Source organism: Talpa europaea (genome assembly GCF_964194135.1).
Source record: "Talpa europaea genome assembly, chromosome: 3".
NCBI lineage: Eukaryota > Metazoa > Chordata > Mammalia > Eulipotyphla > Talpidae > Talpa > Talpa europaea.
The window spans coordinates 41,510,998-41,531,178 of record NC_140069.1 but is presented as its reverse complement, the minus strand read 5'-3'; the positions used below and the strand labels follow the sequence as shown (position 1 = coordinate 41,531,178).

The 20,181-nt window shown below is 35.7% G+C and overlaps 1 protein-coding gene across 1 annotated transcript in view; it reads right to left on the bottom strand.

The window, feature by feature from the left end:
- Positions 1 to 20,181, bottom strand: part of ZNF704 (zinc finger protein 704) — a gene marked incomplete at both ends in the record, with an annotated part of 185,487 nt that overhangs the window by 126,492 nt on the left and 38,814 nt on the right. Inside the window, one exon of the mRNA XM_084230414.1 lies at positions 17,506 to 17,747. Within this exon, the coding sequence (XP_084086540.1) occupies positions 17,506 to 17,747 (242 nt within the window). The remainder of the gene's footprint in view (positions 1 to 17,505; positions 17,748 to 20,181) is intronic.

Below are 20,181 nucleotides of genomic sequence, written 5' to 3'. Positions count from 1 at the left end.
CAAAAGTAAAATCATGGCATCAAGAATTTGAGACCATTCCCATTAACCCAAACTGAGCAACAAAGTCAGTGCAATTAGACTGTCTGAGGTCTTAGTTGCTAAGTTTTCTATATTTTGATTTCAGAAATGATTTACACAGAAGGGCCTTTATTAATTATCTGGAACTCTTTGGAAGAGATGCTGCAAATGCCTGAATGTCATATTTAATATTTTATTTCCTAACTATCCAATTGATCCAAAGAACATATCTTAACAGCAAACTGACATAAATTATTAATTATTCTGAAAATTACCATTAATAACTAATTTGAAATTCATAGTGCCATTCTAAAGAGGTGGCACATTCTAAAATGGCACCAATATGTTTATAAAAGAGACATAAAACAATTATTGGGACTCAATGTATTTTAAGTGTCATGTTTAAGGTCAACACAAATAAGAAGTAAGTAGTTTAAAAAAAAAACAGAAACATACAATCTGAGCCAAATTTATGTCATAAAACAAAAACTTTCTTATGTTATTATGAAGAAGATAAAGATAACATCAATTAACGTTATCAGTGTTAGTACAGGAAAAAGAACTGCCAGCTTAAGAAGGTTCTCTCTCTTACCATATCAACTTCCTTCACATTTCTGTAGAATATTAGGAAAGCGAAGTATCTGGGTACTTAAAGCACAGAAACTCAACTATAGGCACTTGGCAAGAAGAAAGAGCTACCTTAAAAACAAACAAAAAAATCCCACTATTTCTTTCAATGAAACGTTGCTCAACAGTTAAAGGAAGGAAGAGAATTGTCTCTATTTCAATTGATTTCAGAACCTAAATGTCTCATGGTGGGTTCTGGTCTCACAAGTGATTGAAGACACTATAAAGAATAATTTTGTCACTTCTCTACTTCATCTTGACTTATTTGTTGGCTTTAGAACATAAATCCCCAGTGGGCTCTGGCTTGATTATGTACTGATGGCACATTGTGTTTCACTAAGTCATCATGTCAGCAATATTGGTTGCTAACATTTTCCTATCTCCATTCCTCTATTTACTTATTATAGCAATACTTACGCTTTAGAAAGATCACTGTGGTAACAAAAGTTTTTATAACAAACATTCTAGCAAGAAAACTGGAACAAGAGCTACTTGCTAACCTGACAGTCACTAAAATGATGGAAAGGGGTAGAATATTTCCTGGTCTTTATAGCTGATTTTAGAGGTTGTTTCAGTTATCAATGAGTCCATAAATTATACAGTATTAATATTTCTCCATTATTGATGGGTACATTTATATTCTTCTCCGATATAGCTCTTGAAAAGAAAATATTCAATAAAGTAGCTTACAGTGATATTGTTACCTCTCCCCGCCCCCTGCCCATTCCTTGTAGTTTCATACTGATTACAGTAGTTTGTGCCATGAAAAGTTTTTAATGCATTAAACATTGAACTTTTATACAGGAGCTGCTTAACTTTTGGAGATTGAAAAATAATTATACCCATCTTACCTTATCTCTCACTTATTTCCAAATTTGGCATATGAACTTTTCTATAAATGGCATATAGAAGATAAAAACAAAGGAGAAATTGTAGACAACACTATTAAAAATGGCAGCCAAATTAGTTCACAAGTCTCTGTTGTACACACAGAATCTGCTTATAGCTGAGGTAATTTCCTAACTTTGAACTTAATGATCAGTTTCTGAAGTTCTTTTAAACTGTACAATTCCCAGAATCACATCCTAAAGGAAGAAGATGGTTTAATTTTATGCAGCAAGTGATAAATATGATGTATCACTATATTTTAAAACCCTGAAAAACAAACAGTACCATATGGTTCATTTTTTCTCGAATACCAAACTAACAATCTGGAGTATTCTAATAAACTGCTGTTAGGTCTAGGAATATTTTTGGCCAAATTTTTCTTTTTTCCTGTTACAACTGGTTTGCTAATAGATTTCTTTAGCTTTAGAGTTATAATTAGAAGACAGTTACTACTTTATATAATCAAATTGTAATTGCTGCTTGGGTGAAATCCAACCAATTTAAGCATCAGTGTACTTCCAAAAACAATGTCTGGCAAAAAGAGAATAACAAATGCCATGTTCTAATGATCTAGGTTTTCTAATAATGTTTGTCTAACTATTGAGGTTTTTTTTTTTTTTTAAAGAGACTGAATAGCAACCAATACTGTAATTATCAGTGTATATTAAGGTATCACAGTAGTAAGTGACAATAAATAAATTAAATTAGTGTTCTCAGTAAACACTAATGCTGATAATAAGGAAGAAAATTCACTTGGGGTTAGAAACTTACCCTAGTCTTAAGTCTGTCATTTGCTAAATGTGTATTCTTGGATAATCAGTTAATATTTCTGAGTCATTTACAAAGTGGGGAATTATGAGACCTTTTTATAAAAGAGATCTGTAGAATTTTTTGATGCCCAAAGGATAAATTTTTTTCCTGTGTTTAGAAATATGTCTAATTTTAGAAGCCCAAAAGTTCAATTACAGGCCCTGATTCTGTAAAATGAACAAACATAACTTCGGGTTCCCTACCCTCTTGTCTGCTTTCTATCTTGGTTCTCCAGCCTTCCCAGTAATTCTATGAGTCTTCCAAAAAATTCCATCCTTTGTTAAATTAAATTAGCCAGCCATTTTCTGTTGCTTAAAACCACGAAGACTCATTTCTACTTCAAAAATGTACCTCAAATCTTTCCATCTCTCTTCATCCTAAATGTGACTGCTCTAGTCTAAGCTACCATGATGTCTTTCTGCACTGATGCAGTAGCTTCACAGCTAGTCTCACTTCATTCATTGTCTTCCTGCAACCCAGTTCACATAAAACAGCCAAAGTGATGATTGCTAAATGTAAAAGGGGTCATACCATTTTTTCCAAAAAATTCTTTTCACTGACCTTATAACCTAGTCAATATAGCTCAACATGATTTGGCTATTACCTATCTCTCCATCCTCATCTCCTGCTACCCTCCCCCACTCTCCTCACTGGTCTTTTCATCTCAGGGCTTTCAAACATGCTCTCCCGTAACCTGGAACACTTTCCTCCGAATACAATCCAGCTAGCTCCTCTTCATATTTCAGATATCAGCTAAAATCTGCTTTGCTTAAAGAGGCTTTTTCTTTGCATCAATCTAAATAAATCTTCCTGTTTATGGTCCTTTAATTGTCTACATTCATCAATTAAAATGATTAGAATGTCTATGTATTTATTTGTGTGTTACTTGTTTAATGTCTCTTCTTAATCCTATGAGAGCAATAAATGCCATAATTTATTCTACCTTGTATTCCAGCATCAGGCACAAATAATCCACTTACTTAATAAAATATGTTGACTAAATGAAAAAATAATATTCTGGAGACTGAACACTGGTAGATATTTTACCAGGTCACTCATTCATATTATCTTCTTGCTCTTATTGGAACTGAACAGCATGGCACTCATTGTTCTAAAAGCAAATGTGTGTATGTAGCTCTTGTTAATAGATGTCATCCACAAACCACTGGAAGGTTTATTATTAGCTTTATATTGGTCATAAGCCAAATAATAGTTGGAAAGAGATGACAAAACTTTTGTTGAGTCTAGAATGAGAACCCTGTACTTATGAATATTCTAACAATGTTAAGCAAGAAGCCTTGTTCTAAAGACATCTAGTGATGTCCTTAGAAGCATGAAGGAGAAGGAAACAGGTTATCATTCATCTTATTTTTGTAGGTTCTGTCCAAAGTGAATACATTATATGCTGGTTCAATAACCCTGTGGAACCTAGAAGCAACTACTAAAATTTAGTTTTCAAAAGCTACTGGGTGACAGCTATTTTTTTTTAAGTATTGTAAGGATTTCCTCCTTTTTTTCATGGAAACAAAGTGCAGCCACATGACACAGGCTGGTCACAGTACTCTATCCCTTGGCCACACTGGGTGGCCCAGGTGGCACTGACAAAAGCTGGGCTAAGCAGAGTACTAACCAGAAATTTTCTTGGTGAAGAAATTGAGGAAGAAAACCTCTTGCTTCCAGGCTAACAGTGAACATCTTCCTTTGGACAAGTGCGTTAAGGTAAAAAAAAAAATCTGGGACTTGGAAGCCACTGTTCTTGTTTCCTAGGAAATGGTAATGCTGAGACAGTAGGGAGTGGCACAAAGAGAGTTTTCATGATATCAATGCAGAGATAAATTTAAATATTTTTTGTTTCACAAATTTTAAAAGCTAATTTACTATATCACAAAACCTTTAAAGAATAATTAATACTAATTATTTACAAACTAAAAAAAAGAAGTGATATTCATTCTCTAAGGTATTGTCTTGATACAAAAACCAGCTAAAGACATCAAAAGGAAAAAAAAAAACTTACAGAATAATATTGCTTATGAATATAGGTGCAAAATCTTCATACATTGTATGTAGGTATATAAAATGGCAGGATTTCTTTGAAAAACAGTTTAGGGCAGTTTCTCAAATACATAAATATGGACTTTCCATGTAATTCAGCTATTCTACTCTGAGATATACACCAAAGAAAACTGAAAACATCTGTACACATGTCAATTAGAACATGATTACTTACACAACATTATTCACAATAGCCCCAAAGTGAAAACAATCCAAATATCCATCAACTGATGACAGGATGAATAAAATGTGATTTCCATGCAGTGGTATATTATTTGGCAGTAAAAACGGACAAAGAGCTGATAATGCTAAAATGCGAATTGTAGGTTAAACGCTTATGTTCCCTCAAAATTCTTATGTCAAAACCCTAACCCCATGTGATGGTATCAGGAAGTGGGGCTTTTGGGAAGTAATTCAGAATAGAACAGGTCATAAGTGCAGTGCCTTATTTCGCTGCTCTAGTCTCCTCACATGAGTAAACAACAAGCTGGTCATCTGCACCGTGGAAGAGGATCTTCAGTAGAACCTGCTCATGACCTCAGGGTTATAGTCTCCAAAACTGTGAGAAATAAATTTCTATTATTTATGATCTACCATTTCTCGGTGCTCTGTAACAGCTCTGTAATATCATAAATAGCCAAGACAATTGATGAATGCTGAAAACATGTTTTCAAGTTTCCAGTTTTCAAAGAAGTCAGGCAAAAAAGATTACATGATTCCAATTTATATGAAGTGTCTAGAATAGTCAAATATATAGAGACTACAAAAGTAGGTCAGCAGTTCCCTAGGGTTCAGAGGTTGGAGGAAGATGAAGAATGGCTTCTAATAGACAAAGGTTTTTTGCAGGCACAGAGGACAGTGATAATTGTCTAAAATGAATGATGGTGAAGTTGTACAGCTCTATAGATATGCTAAAAATACTGAATAGGTGAATTGTATTGTATGTGGATTATTTCTCAAGAAAACATGTAAAAGAGATAACTAGAGAGATAGAAAAAATTAATAAATGCAAACTGGGAAAATGTAACATTTAGAGGTATGAAATTTATGACAGAAATAGTACAAAGGCCAGAAGGCGTAATGAAAGAATATTGTAGATGGTTCCTGCATCAGATGTTAAATAGTATAATATTATTTGTATCACATTTTAACTGTGATAACTTAAAGTATCCATAGTGTACACTTTAAAGGAAGTACAAATCTAAAATAAGGAGAACATTCTACCCCACAATATAGTACTACATAGATTTTTTTATGTTTTCTTTTTTTTTATTTTCATATTCCCCATACAATTGCGCCCCACTTATTTTGACCCCAATCCCTCCCCTCCCCGCACCCCACCCCCATAGAGTGTCTCTGGTTCATAGTTGTTTGTTGATTTTGATTTTTACATTCTTACAGTTATTCTTTTTCCTGGTCCCTTATTTAAGTATTCTAGATTCCTGGTATGAGTGAGACCATCCGGTAGTGTTTCGTCTATATTTCCTTCTATGTATTTTATGGTTTCAGGTCTTATGTCTAGTTCTTTAATCCATTTTGAGATGGTTTTTCTGTATGGTGTGAGGTAGTAGTCAAGCTTCATTCTTTTGCATATAGCGACCCAGTTTCCCAGCACCATTTATCGAACAAATTTTCTATGCTCCAGTGCATATTTTTTGCTCCTTTGTCAAAGATTAGTTGACCATAAATCTGTGGGTTTATTTCTGGATTTTCTATTTAATTTCATTAGTCTGTGTGTCTGTTCTTGTTTCAATACCATGCAGTTTTGATGATTTTGGCTTTGTAGTATAGTTTGAAGTCTGGGAGTGTGACACCTCCATTCCCTTCTTTTTTTTTTCAAGAGAGCTTTGGCTATTTGGGGTTTTTGGTGATTCCATATGAATTTCATCAATAATTGTTCAATTTCTTTGAAGAATGACATTGAAATTTTTATTGGAATAGCTTCGAATCTGTGTATTGCTTTTGGTAGGATGGCCATTTTAATAATGTTTATTCTTCCAATCCATGAGCAGGGGATGTCTTTCCATTTCTTTGTATCTTCTTCTATTTCTTTTAACAGTGTTTTATAGTTTTCTTTGTATAGGTCCTTTACCTCTTTTGTTAGATTTATTCCCAAATATTTGATTTTTTTTGTTTCAATAATAAAAGGGATGGTTTTTTTGATTTCTTCTTCTTCAGATTTATTGTTTGTGTATAGGAAGGCTACTGACTTTTGCATGTTGATTTTGTATCCTGCCACTTTACTGAACTGATTGATGAGTGAATTAGTTTTTCTGTGGAGTTTTTGGGGTTCTCTGTGTATATTATCATATCATCTGCAAATAGTGATAGTCTGACTACTTCTTTTCCTATTTGGATTCCTTGTATGTCTTTCTCTTGTCTTATTGCTCTGGCTAGGACTTCCAGTATTATATTGACAAGCAGTGGTGAGAGTGGACATCCTTGTCTTGTTCCAGATATTAATGGAAATGCTTTCAGCTTTTCACCATTGAGAATGATACTGGCTGTTGGTTTGTCATATACGGCCTTTATGATATTGAGGTATGTTCCTTGTATCCCAAGAATTTCAAGGGCTTTTATCATGAATGGGTGTGGCACTTTGTCGAAAGCTTTCTCGGCATCTATTGATATTATCATATGGTTTTTATATTTCTTTTTGTTGATGTGGTAGATAATGTTGATTGATTTTAGGATGTTGAACCATCCTTGTGTCCCTGGAATGAATCCTACTTAGCCGTGGTGAATTATCTTATGGATACATTGTTGGATTCTGATAGCTAAAATTTTATTGAGGATTTTTGCATCAGTGTTCATTAGGGAGATTAACCTGTAGTTTTCTTTTTTTGTGTTGTCCTTGTTCGGTTTTGGTATTAGAGTAATGTTGGCTTCACAGAACGTGTTTGGTATTATCCCTTCCTTCTCAATTTTTTGGAAGAGTTTGTGAAGGATAGGCACTAATTCGTCTCTGGATGTTTGGTAGAATTCATTTGTAAATCCATCAGGTCCTGGGCTTTTGTTTTTGGGGAGGTTTTTGATTACCATTTCAATTTTGCTGCTTGTAATTGGTCTGTTTCGGTGTTCTATTTCTTCTTTATCTAGCTTTGGGTGATTGTAGAGTTGTAGGAATTTGTCCATCTCCTCTAGATTGTTGAACTTGTTTCCATATAACTGTTCATAGTAGTTACTGATTATTCTTTTGATTTCTGCTGTGTCCGTTGTGATTTCTCCTCTTTCATTGATGATCCTGTTTATTTGTGCTTTCTCCCTTTTTTCCTTTGTGAGCCTGGCCTAGGGGTTTGTCTATTTTATTGATTTTTTCAAAGAACCAGCTCTTGGTTTCATTGATCTTTTGGATTGTTTTTTCAGTTTCGATTTCATTTATTTTTGCTTTGGTTTTTATTATTTCTTTTCTTCTACTAGTTTTGGGGTTTTTTTGTTGTTCTTTTTCTAGATCTTTGAGCTTCGAGATTAGGTTGTTTCTTTGAGTTCTTTCTTGTTTCTTGATGTAAACCTCTATTGCTGTATATTTTCCTCTTATTACTGTTTTGCTGCATCCCATACATTTAGGAAATTGGTGTCCTCCTTGTCATTCAATTCAAAGAATTTTTTAATTTCTTCTTTAATCTCCTTGTTAGTCCAGTGGTCTTCCAGTAGTGTGGGTTTCAATCTCCATGAGGTAGGAGAGTACCTTGCCTTCTTTTTATGGTTTATTTCTAGTTTGATGCCTCCATGGTCAGAAAAGATGGTTGCTATGATTTCAATCTTGGTGTATCTGTTGATGTTTGTGTTGTGTCCCAGTATGTGATCGAAGCTGGAGAATGATCCATGTGCACTTGAGAAAAATGTATACTCAGATTTTTTGGGGTTTAGTGTTCTAAGATGTCTGTTAAGCCCAAGCGCTCTAGATCCTTATTTAGAGCTTTAGTGTCTTTACTTATTTTTTGTCTCATTGATCTATCCATTGTTGATAGTGGTGTGTTGAAGTCTCCCACTAGTTTTCTCTGATGTCTGTTTTCAGAGATGACAATAGTTGTCTGATATATTTTGGTGCTCCTTCGTTGGGTGAATATATGTTAATGAGTGTTATTTCTTCTTGAAGTATTGTCCCCTTGATCATAATGTAGTGACCGTTGGGGTCTCTTTTTATCTTTTTGAGTTTGAAATCTGTTTTATCTGATATAAGTATAGCTGTTCCTGCTTTCTTTTTTGGTCCATTTGCTCGTAGGATTGTTTTCCATCCTTTAACTTTGAGTCTATTTTTATCTTTTGTAGCTAAATGTGTTTCCTGGAGACAGCAAAAGGTTGGGTTTTGTTTCTTAATTCAGCCTGCGACTCTGTGTCCTTTTATTGAAGAGTTTAGTCCATTTACATTTAGAGTTAAAATTGATATGTTAGCATCTGTATTTGCCATTGTGTTTGTCTTTCCTTTGATTTTATTTATTCTTTTAATAACTTTTTTTGGGCCTTATTTTGTTGTTATTCGTCCTTCTGTAGTTCTGGCTTTAGGACTCCTTGTAGTATTTTTTGGAGTGGGGGTTTAGTCATAAAGAAATTCCAGAGTTTCTGTTTGTCTGGGAAGGTCCTTATTCTTTCTTCATAGAGGAAGGAAAGCTTTGCAGGATCGAGTATTCTTGGTTGGCATCTGTTTTCTTGGAGTCTGTTGACTATGTCCCTCCGCTCTCTCCTTGCCCATAGTGTTTCTTCAGAGAAGTCTGATGTCAGTCTGATTGGTTTTCCTTTGAATGTTATCTGTTTCTTCCCTCTTGTCAGTTTCATTATTTTTTCCTTGTCTTGGATTCTTGGGAGCTTTACTATTATGTGTCTTGCTGTATTTTTCCTTTCGTCGTTGAAGTTTGGTGTTCTTCTTGCTTCTTGTATATCAATTTTCAGCTCCTTCTTCATGTTTGGGAAGTTCTCTTCAATTATCTCCTTGAATATTTTCTCTGTTCCTACATCTCTCTCCTCTCCTTCTGGGATTCCTATAACTCTTACATTTCCTTTTCTCATGGAGTCAGATAGTTCCCGAAGTCTTTCTTCGATATTTTTCCTTCGTACTTCTCTTTCCTTTTCTGTTTTGGTTCTTTTTATTTCTGCGTCTTCAAGAGTACTTATTCATTCTTCCATTTCATCTATTCTGCTTTCATTGCTTTTCCCAGAGTTCTTTAGCGCCTCCATTGATTCTTTGATCTCCTGCATTTCTTTTAGTTCCCTCTTTAGCGACTCAATTTCATTCTTCGAATCGTTAATTATGTTTCCCTTATCACTGTTTTCTTTTATGACTTCTGTCAGTTTTTAATCACGGCAATTTTAAATTTTCTTTCTGGAAGGCTCAGAAGTTTTTCCAAGTTACTGTCGTTGCAATCTTGGGGGTGGTTTTCTTTTTGTGGTGTGCTTTTTTCCTGAGGAGTTGCTGGGTTGCATGTGGTTTTTCTACCCCCTGCTGTCTGTTTTCTAATTTGCCATATGCCTTGGGACACTCTATTGCTGATACTGGCCGGCATCTTGGGCGAACTTCCCAGCTCACCTCTGGCTCTTCCAGGAGCCATCTGCCAGTTGCAAGCAGGCTTTACTGAAGAAAGGTCCCTGTTCTAAAAAGGCGATGTGGGTTTGCACTCCTCTGTGCGCCCAGTCTGCTCCAGTGGTGGGTTTCCGCTCCCCCTCTGGGCTCCAACTGCAGGCCAGAAGGGGCCTGGCATGGGCGAACTTCCCAGCTCACCTCTGGCTCCTCCCGGAGCCTTCTGCAAGTTTCAAGCAGTCTTTACTGAAGAAATATCCCTGTTCTAAAATGGCAATGCGAACACACTCCCTGTGCACCCGGTCTGCCCCAGCGGAGGGTTCCCACTCCCCCTCTGGGCTCTGACTGCAGGCCAGAAGGGTCCTGGCATGGGCAACCTTCCCAGCTCACCTCTGGCTCCTCTGAGAGCCTTCTGCTGGTTTCAAGCAGTCTTTACTGAAGAAATGTCCCTGTTCTAAAGTGGCGATGTGGGGACATACTCCCTGCGTGCCCGGTCTGCCCCGGCGGTCTGATCCACAGACAGACTGAAGTTTGGCTCTGTCTAGTACAGATAATGAGGACTTCACAAAGGATGGGTTATTGAAGTTGAGTTCCCAGACAATGTCCCGAGTCCAAACCAAAAGCAGCTCAAGAAAGACGGCACCACTTCTGGTGGAGGAAGGAAAACCCTACATAGATATTTTTAAGGGCATCTAGAGCACTCACAAGAGCATATTCTGAGCACTGTCTTACTAGATAGAACATATATAAATATTATCTGAATACAACAGAATTAAATGAAAAATTTATTAAAGAATGAAATCTTAAAAAAAATCCTAAATGCAACAACTTCTAAAAATTCATGGCAAAAAAAGATCACAAGGAGAATTAGAAAATATTTTGAAGTAAACAAATTGAACACATGACACAACTTCATAGATAGGAAAACTTAATCTTACTGAAATGACAGTTAATATAATCTATAGATTCAATGTGATCCTGATCAAAATCCCAGCAAGTCATTTTGTGAATATTGGTAAACTAATTCTAAAGTTTGTATGGACAGACAAAAGAGCCAGAACAGTTAATAAAATGTTGAAGAAGAACAAAACTGTAGGGCTGACAGGACCCAACTTTAAGACTTACAATAAAGCTGCAATAATCAAAACAGTGTGGTACTAGTGAAAGAATAAACAAATAGGTCAATGCAACAGAAAAGGAGCCCAGAAATAGACACACATGAACATAGTCAACTGATTTTTAACAAGTAGCAAAATCAATACAATGCAACAAAGATAGTCTTTTCAACAAACAGTGCTAGAACACTTGGAAATTCACAAACCAAAAAAATAAATCTAGAAATAGATATTATACCTTTCACACATATTAACTTGAAACAGTTTATAGAGTAAGTGGAGAACTATAAAACTCCTAGAAGATCACATAGACGAAAACTTAAATGAACATGGGTATGATGACTGTTTCTTAAATAAAATAGCAAAGAAACAACAACCCACGAAAGAACTAATCCATACAATACTTCTGATTAAAACTAAAAAAAACTTCTGCTCTGTGAAAGGCAATGCCAAGAGAATTAGAATATAAACCACAGACTGTGAGAAAATATTTGCAAAAGCTACATCTGATAAAAAATTATTACCCAAAATATACAAAAATAATCTTAAAACTAAAATTAAAAAACCCAAACAACCCAATTAATAAATTGGTAAAAGACCTCAACAGACACATAATCAGTGGAGATTAATACAGATGGCAAATAAGCATATAAAAAGATGCTTCATATTAAATGTCATTAGGGAAATGCAACTTAAAGCAACAATGAGATACCACTATATACTTATTAGAATGGCCAAAATATGTAATTGGCAATTATAAAACACTTCCATAAAGAAAACTCCAGGTCCAGGGCCTCCCTGGTGGCGCAGCTGGTTGAGCGCAGCACTGTGAAGCTGTCCGCAGCCTCTGCAGTTTGAGTTCAATTCCCGACTGGCCACAGAGATACCCACATAGGATGGCAGACCTCTCCTGCTTCTCCCGCTGCTTCCCTCAGCAATGCCTTCGGTCTGTCTGCCTGTTCTGCTCCCAGCTCTGTCTCTGGTGAATCCTCTCACCCTCCCATGCCTCTGGCCTGTACCCCAGCTCTTGTATAAATAAATAAATAAATCTTTTTTTAAAAAAAGAGGAAAACTCCAGATCCAGTTGCATTCACTGGATGACCTATCGCCTTTAAGGAAGAAGTAATGACAATCCTAGAACAATCTCAGAAAATAAAGTAGGAAACATTTCCTAACACATTTTATGAGTCAGCACTGAACTTGCATCAAAAACAAAAAGACAGGAGTAAGTAACATTACAGGTCAATGGGTGAAAAGAATCCTTAATAGAATTTTAGTAAAATGTAATCCTTCAATATATTAATATATAAGGGAGTTTTAGCTTAGAAATGGATAACTCAATGGTTAAAAACCAATCAGTGTAATTCAACTTATTTAAATAATTTTTAAAAATAGGCTCAGGTAAATATAGATTTTCTTTAAAGACAACATTCAACAGCTACTGATAAAAAAAAAAAAAAAAAACCTTTCAGCAAATAAATGACAAAATCAACGGAGCCACAAAAGGAACCCTGCTGCTATCATCATTCTTAATATTGAAAGACTTAAATGCTTTCCTCTTTTTAAGATCACAATGAGGATGTCCACCTGTAAAGGGTCAGGAATAGACACAGTGCAGGTTTTCTAGGATCCAGCAGACCAGGTAAAGGAGGAGTCAGAGTCCTCAGTGGCTTTTTGCAGGTCTTTTATTGGGATTTAGCGGGTACATGGCAGGCAGGAGTGCTGGGGGGCCGGGAGGCTGGCAGTCCTCCCAGCCCCCAGCAAATCTTCACTCTATCTGGGCTCTCCATCGTTCTCTCTGCTTCTGCTTCTCTTGCTTCTCTCTTGGCTTCTCTTTCGGCTTCCGCTGCTGCTGGCCCTTAAAAGCACAGTCTTAGCCCAGGTGAATCCTACCTACCTATGCCCACACCCTACTCCAGGTGCCTGCCATCAGGCATGCATTCATCATCTATCCTGGTGGCGGGAGGGCAGAAAAGCCTGACATTTTTCCTTACCCTACACCACCTTACCACTTATATTCAATACTGTACTGTAGATGCAAGCCAATGCAAAAAGACACAAAATAAATGAAAGGAATACAGACAGAAAAGGAGAAGTCATGAGTTATCTTTATTTGCAAGTAGAATGATGAACAAAATAGACTCTCTTAAGGAGTCTGTAGGGGCAGGACTGGACACTGAGCAGGTTTTCTGATCCAGCAGACCGGGTAAAGGAGGATTCAGAGTCCTCAGTGGCTTTTGCAGATCTTTTATTGGGATTACCAGGTACACGGCAGGCAGGGGCGCTGGGGGGCCGGGAGGCTGGCAGGCCTCCCAGCCCCCAGCAAGTCTTCACTCTTTCTGGGCTCTTCGGCATTCTCTCTGCTTCTCTGATCTTGGCTTCTTTATCAGCTTCTTTCTCTGCTTCTCTCTTGGCTTCTGCTGGCATCCCTGTGATGCCGCCCTTAAAAGCACAGTCTTAGCCCAGGTGAATCCCATGTACATCTGCCCACACCCTATTCCAGGTGCCCGCCGTCAGGCATGCATTCAGGACTGTGGGGAGCCATCATCTATCCTGATGGCGGGAGGGCAGAAAAGCCTGACATTTTTTCCTTACCCTACAGAATCAAAAAAAAAAAAAAAAAAACCCAAATTCCTGAGTTTAGCAAGATTTCAGTTATATGTGGTCAAATTACAAGAGACAGTTGTGTTTCTATGTTTCAGCAATGAGTAACTAGAAATGGAAATTTAAAATAATATCACTTAGAATGATATCTAAAAACATAAAATACTTGGAACAAATTTAACAAAATAAGAGCAAGACCTGAGTACCAGAAACTAGAAGAAAAGGACCTGAGGAAAAGGAAAGAAATATCATGCTAACAAGCTCAGTATTTTTCAGATATCAATTCAGGTTGACACGTAGAGTCAATGTAATAACCATCTAAACCCCAACAGACTTTCTTAGGGGTAGAAATAGACAAGCTATTTTAAAATTTATATAAGGGAGTTTTAATATGTAGGGAGCAAACATAGAATAGTCAAAGCTATGTTTGAAAAAGAGGAATAAAGTTGGAGGACTCATACTAGCCAATATTTACATAACCATTTACTTAGGTCTAAGCAGAGTAAAATAAGGAAAAAATTTCTCCTCCAAAAATACTCCAGATTCTCTTTTCTGTTACAGGTTTTACTACCACACCTCATTACCCACTGCCATCAGTTGAAACACTCAAAATGAACATTTCTTGGACTGTCAAAGAATTTGGTGTTATCAATTACATTCAATCAGGCCAATCATAAGAAGTCTCATGCTATTATTCAGTCAGCTTGGCATATATTCCAAGAACTGAACAACTCTTTCCATTACTTCTATGCTTTATATTCCTGATCAATCTGTAAAGTGTCTACTCCACATTTCTCTCCCCTCCCTCACCTTTTTTAAATTGAAGTAACTCTGCATCGTAACATTAGTTTCAGGTGTTCGTCTTTGAGAATCAACATATGTCTATACCACGTTAAGGTCACTGCGTTAAGTCCAAATCTTACCATTGCCATTCGACTCTGGATTTCAAATCCTTCATTCTCTCCAAATTTCCACCACTAAGCTGAGCATGAATCATTTATTATCTGGGCCCAGATTCATCAACTTTTTCACATCCGCTGGAATTACTAATCTTGGCTAATAAACCACTGAGTTCTATTGCAGGAAATCTGACAGGCCCTGGTCTTACTTTCACTCGGCTTCTTATTTATGAAGCCAAACTACAGTACTAGCATTTTATGCTGGCTCGACTCTTCAAAAGCTCACATCCCTGTTTCTTTATATTCTCATACTTAAACTTTTAAAAGTTCATTTCCATCAAAACTTTACAGAACTTAAGAAAGCTAGCATTTTTCCCCTACATAGTAAAACAACATTTGATAACATTTAACTCCTTTTTCTCAATTCACAATCTCTTTTACTGCCAGACATTACTGAAAAATCAGTGTTGAAACCTTCACAGAGAAAGATCAGTCATTTAGAGATTATTGTTCCCACTGCAAAATATAAAGTGAGAAAGATTGTAGAGAATTGATTTTAAACTGTGGAGGAACTTTACACCAGAGACACTCTATTCACTGAAACGGTTATGCTGCCTTTCTAAAAACTGGCCAATATATAACTGGAATTGGGAGAAGCTGCAATATCATGTAATATATGTAGCTATATATAGTGTGATTTAATATTAACTTATAGACATATAGATTTCTTTGGAGTGATAAATCCATAAATTTCCCTCTACTGTAGACTTTCATAAACCTTATTACTTACACATTGCCAACAGATATAATTATATTTCTCCTTAATGAATAAAAAGAAAATTCCTGTATTTCTTCCATGTTAGGTATGGGAGTTTCTTTTAAAACAAAATACCAATCTATTTAAATAAAAATGGAAATTGAAATTTACAAAATGACTTCATAACAGTAAGCAGAAATAGAACAGAAAGGATTTGAGAGTTAGATCATTATAGCCCACAATTTCTGATTCCTTCATTGTCACAAAAAAGAGTAATTTAATTTACCAATTGTTGGCATATTTGTGATGATCAAATTCTTGTAGCAATGAAAACAAATATATTAATGGAGTCCCCAAAAATGAAGTTTTAAGTAGTATTTCCCATAATAGATTAATACATCTAAATTATATTTTGTCACTGGGGAATTTTTGCTGTACACTAATGGATGTAAAAACCTAATTAACTTTCCCTGCACTGTTGAAGCACAGTAACATTGGCTTGACTTACAACTTTTAAGTACAGTTGGTGAATGTGAGAAAGTAGAAAAATATACCACATGAGTGTCAGAAATAGAAAACATTTTTTCTTACTCCCTTTTCATTATTTTCCCCAGAAACTACTTTTAGAAGGGTGAAGCTAAATAATAAAGGTATACCTAAAACAACCTATGGCAATTTAAAACTGTTAATTCCAGGTTTTTTAACATATCACTGAAAATTATAACATATAATGAAAATATTAAGTAGAGTAAGTCTTACAGAATCACACTGGGAAGTCTGTATCTTGCCCTACAGCTTAGGATGAAAATAAAAACATAGCTATTCATATTTCAAATTAACATGTCATTTTTCCTATGAGTCAACCAAATAAAAGATATGAATTGAGGTGCCTACTAAGTTCAAGGCATTATAAAACATTTAATAATAAATTCCCAGTTAAATGAACTAATCCTAAAGAATTTAACATACCCTACTGTATGAAAAAAAACGAGAAAAGCAAATAATTCCAGGTAGTTAAACAGAAGTAATGAATATATGAAAAGTTTCCATTAAAGATGAAGGAAAACAAAGAGGCCTATCATTTTAGAAAGTCTGACAAATTTGGTAGCAGAATAGAAAAATGTACAATTTCCTAGAGAAGATTTCACATAGAAATTAATGATATTCTAATTACAAAAAGTGAATTGGCTGAAAGAAATGTTTTTTCCTTTTCCAAAGAGACTATTTTCCAAGTTAGCTGTCAGAAGCCACTGAAGCAATGAAGGACTTCTTGAAAAACTGCTTAAAAAGTTGCACTACAAGTAATTTTTAGCAAAATATGGTACACAATCTTTTCATGCCACAGTATTTCCTGCTTTTCCTTCATCCCACAAATATTTAGAGAACTCCTAGTATAAAATTAAGCATTGTTCTAGTGCTAGGACTACAGCATGACAAAATGGACTAAAATCCTGGCCAAAAAGGAACTTATTTTCCAGGTGAGATAAATAACCTATAAGCAAAAAAGAAGTAAAAGGTATCATGTGTATATTCCATTATGGTACCAGTGTCATTTTGCTATAATATTGTCCTTCAGTTCCAAGCCACAGGATATGGTTTACATAAATTATGTGATAAAAGCCTTTTGATATTTCAAATAAACCCTTTTGGCTCAGATCTAAGGATGATCTGTCTTAAAAAGATTACCCTAACAGAAACCAGGATCACCAAATTTTTTCTATGATGTGTCACATACAATTATTTTAAGCATTGTAGGCCAGTTATGGTCTGCATCTCATATTCTTCATTTCTTTTCACTCTTTTAAAATACAAAATCACTCTTACCTGCAGGCCACACAAAAACAGACCAGAGGCTGAATCTGGTCTGCAGCCACAGCACTTCAACACCCCCGGAAAAAGGGAACTCCGTATACTCCTGTTAAGTGGCTATGCTCAGGACTACATCTTTTTCCCCCCCACATTTATTCTTTTGATATTTATTACTCATTTGCCAAAATTTAATAAAACATTCTTTCCTAGAGCTATAGTATTCCAAATACCACGGCCTCAAAGTCAGTTCTGGAAGAGCAGTGCCGCCTGCTCTACCTCACACAAGCCACAGAAAAACTTCTTGGCAGAATACGTCTCCTAAGTCTACACGCCTCAGAGAGACAAGGGGAAAACTGGACATGCTCTCCATGACCTCCTGGGCAGACACACACGGGGCTAGTGTCACCTTACCTTGCTGGAGGTACATCAATATTGGAAGAAACAACTTTTCGTTTTTGCTCAAGAAGACAGATGGAGCGAGTGTTTTCTTTTTCATGGTCAAGGACTCGGCTGATCTTTTTGGTGTCTGCTGTTTTCACATCTTCCTCCATGGCCAAGGGGAACAAATTTTGGTGAGACATTTTTTTACTAGAGTCACGTTTTAAGTCCTCCGGTTGAAATATGAAGGTCATTTCCCGCTTAATGCTTCCCACCTGTAAAATGAAATACAAAAATCTTACACTCACAAAACATCAGCTTTGCATGACTACATGCAAATGGTCATGAGGAGACAGTACACATGCTCCTCCCTATTCATCATGAAGGACTTTTAGTTTGAATAGGGGAAATGTAACAGAGAAATAAAATAAGTGACATTACAAAGTAATGTGCAATTGGTATATCATAATAACCAGGATGTTTTAAATTTTTAGATATTTTTAAAAATCTTATGCTTTCATTTCTTCCAAGCAACACAACTACAAGAGAAGCTTGGAAGAAATGAAAGCATAAGATTTTTAAAAATATCTAAAAATTTAAAACATCCTGGTTTCTGCTTCCACAACTCAGAAACCTTAAATAGTAAATCAATTTTTAAATATTTCGTGCTAAATCTTTTATAGAAGAGAGCTATAAACATAAAAACAAATCTTATTATATTTGACTATGAAGACTGATCTTAACCATACTCTTTAGTTCATGAAGAATATTTTTTATTTTTTTTAATAAATTCTATTTTTATATTCCCCATACAATTGCAACCCCTTTATTTTGACCCCAATCCCTCCCCTCCCGCCCTCTACCCCCCATAGAGTGTCTCTGGTTCATAGTTTTTTGTTGATTTTGATTTTCACTTTCTTATAGTTATTCATTTTCCTGGTCCCTTATTTAAGTTTTCTAGATTCCTGCTATGAGTGAGACCATCCGGTATTTTTCTTTTTCTTTCTGGCTTATTTTGCTGAGCATGATCCCATGAAGAATATTTTTTATTCTTTATCTATAGCTGTTATGTTCTTAATGAAATCCTTTCATTAGTATGATGATAAAGAAGTTATATTAATTTTTCTTATAATTTTTAACAAAATTCAGTGATTACTAAGTTTTATGATAAATTTAAAAATGAAACATCTGAGTATCGAATCCAATTATTTCCGATTTTGCAGTGACTGAAAATATAAAATGTTAAAGAAATGTTTTTATATGGTGATTGGGATTGTACGTATGATTTGGAACAAACCTGTTAAAGTCCTAAGTGTACAAAGACGGGGCAGACTATCTGGTAACCAGAGCCTCACTAATCAGTGAAGCATGTTGCAAAATATACCTGCATATAAGATATTTGTCTTATCTATATGACAGTCCAAACCTCTCATGGAGTTACTGCGGAGTCCGTAACGCTTTCCTCATTCACTTAAGTAGAAAACATGCTCGTTTCTTTCTTTTTAGTATCAGATATGAGGAAAAGCACAAGGAATTTGATCCAACAGATTAGATTTACAGAAGCTAAATTATAAATCCACAAACATAAGGCTTTTTCAGACAAAAGTAAGTTTATCAATAATAACAGAAATTGGTCAAGTATGATGTTAACGACTAGAAATTCTCTGATGAGAGCAAACCTCAGCTATGCATCTTGCAGCCAAAGGAGACCTTCCCACTTAGGAGAATTTCTGGAGCACAGGGTGACTTGTGCTTTGGAATCCACTTGACTGAAAACACCTTTCATCTGAACACAGGGCTTACACTGAGCTCTTTTCTCTCTGCAGCTTGTATTTGTCTTCTTCCCCTGGTCTTCCTGTCAGAACTAAGCTGTGTCTCTTCAGGAAAATTGTCAGCCACTTTTGTTTTACTTATAGCTCATTAAAAAGTTACCATATTTCTTAGAAGGCATTAATGAAATAAAAGAATTTGTCTGCTTTGAAATGTTGTTTTGATGATATCAATACACAACAGAAAGGAATAAGAAAATATTTCACTTCCAAAAATGCAATGAATGCTCAATGAAAATAGTTTGGAAAATCAAACTAGCAAGCTGATCATAGATCTGAGACATATAGCAAGGGACAGGGGAAGGGTGGGGATGGTGTGGGAAGGTGGTCAAAACAGGGGAGAGAAGGGCACATGAGAATATGGTGATGGATCACGGGTGCTATGATGGTGGGAGAACTATGAGGACTACACCTGAGGGGAGAAACCAATTGCTGTACAAAAATGAACAAGAGTATAAGAAAGTAATAAAAACTAATGAAATCTCTAAAATGGAAAAAAAATAGTTTGGAAAATCAACAAATGTAAAAACAAAAAATTTAAATATTCATCACTGACCACTTTTTATGTAACTTTTTCTGTGGAGGTGGGAGAGAGGGGAAGAAATTTTTTTCACTTCTACAGCAGCCCATTCTTACCCTATGTTACAACAGGAACACTCTAAACACCAGGCATAAGGGATGAAAACAAAGGCCTAGTTTTGATAATTATAAATAGTTTCTCCCTAAGTGTCAAGTATTACATTAATTAAATATTTAAGCAGTCATTAGTATTAAGTTGTAACAATAATTGACATCCATCTCTCCCTAGGAGCCAAGTGAACTGATTAAATGAATTCAATCCCAAGAGAGATGGGGTTGGGGGAGGACCTTAAAAGAAATT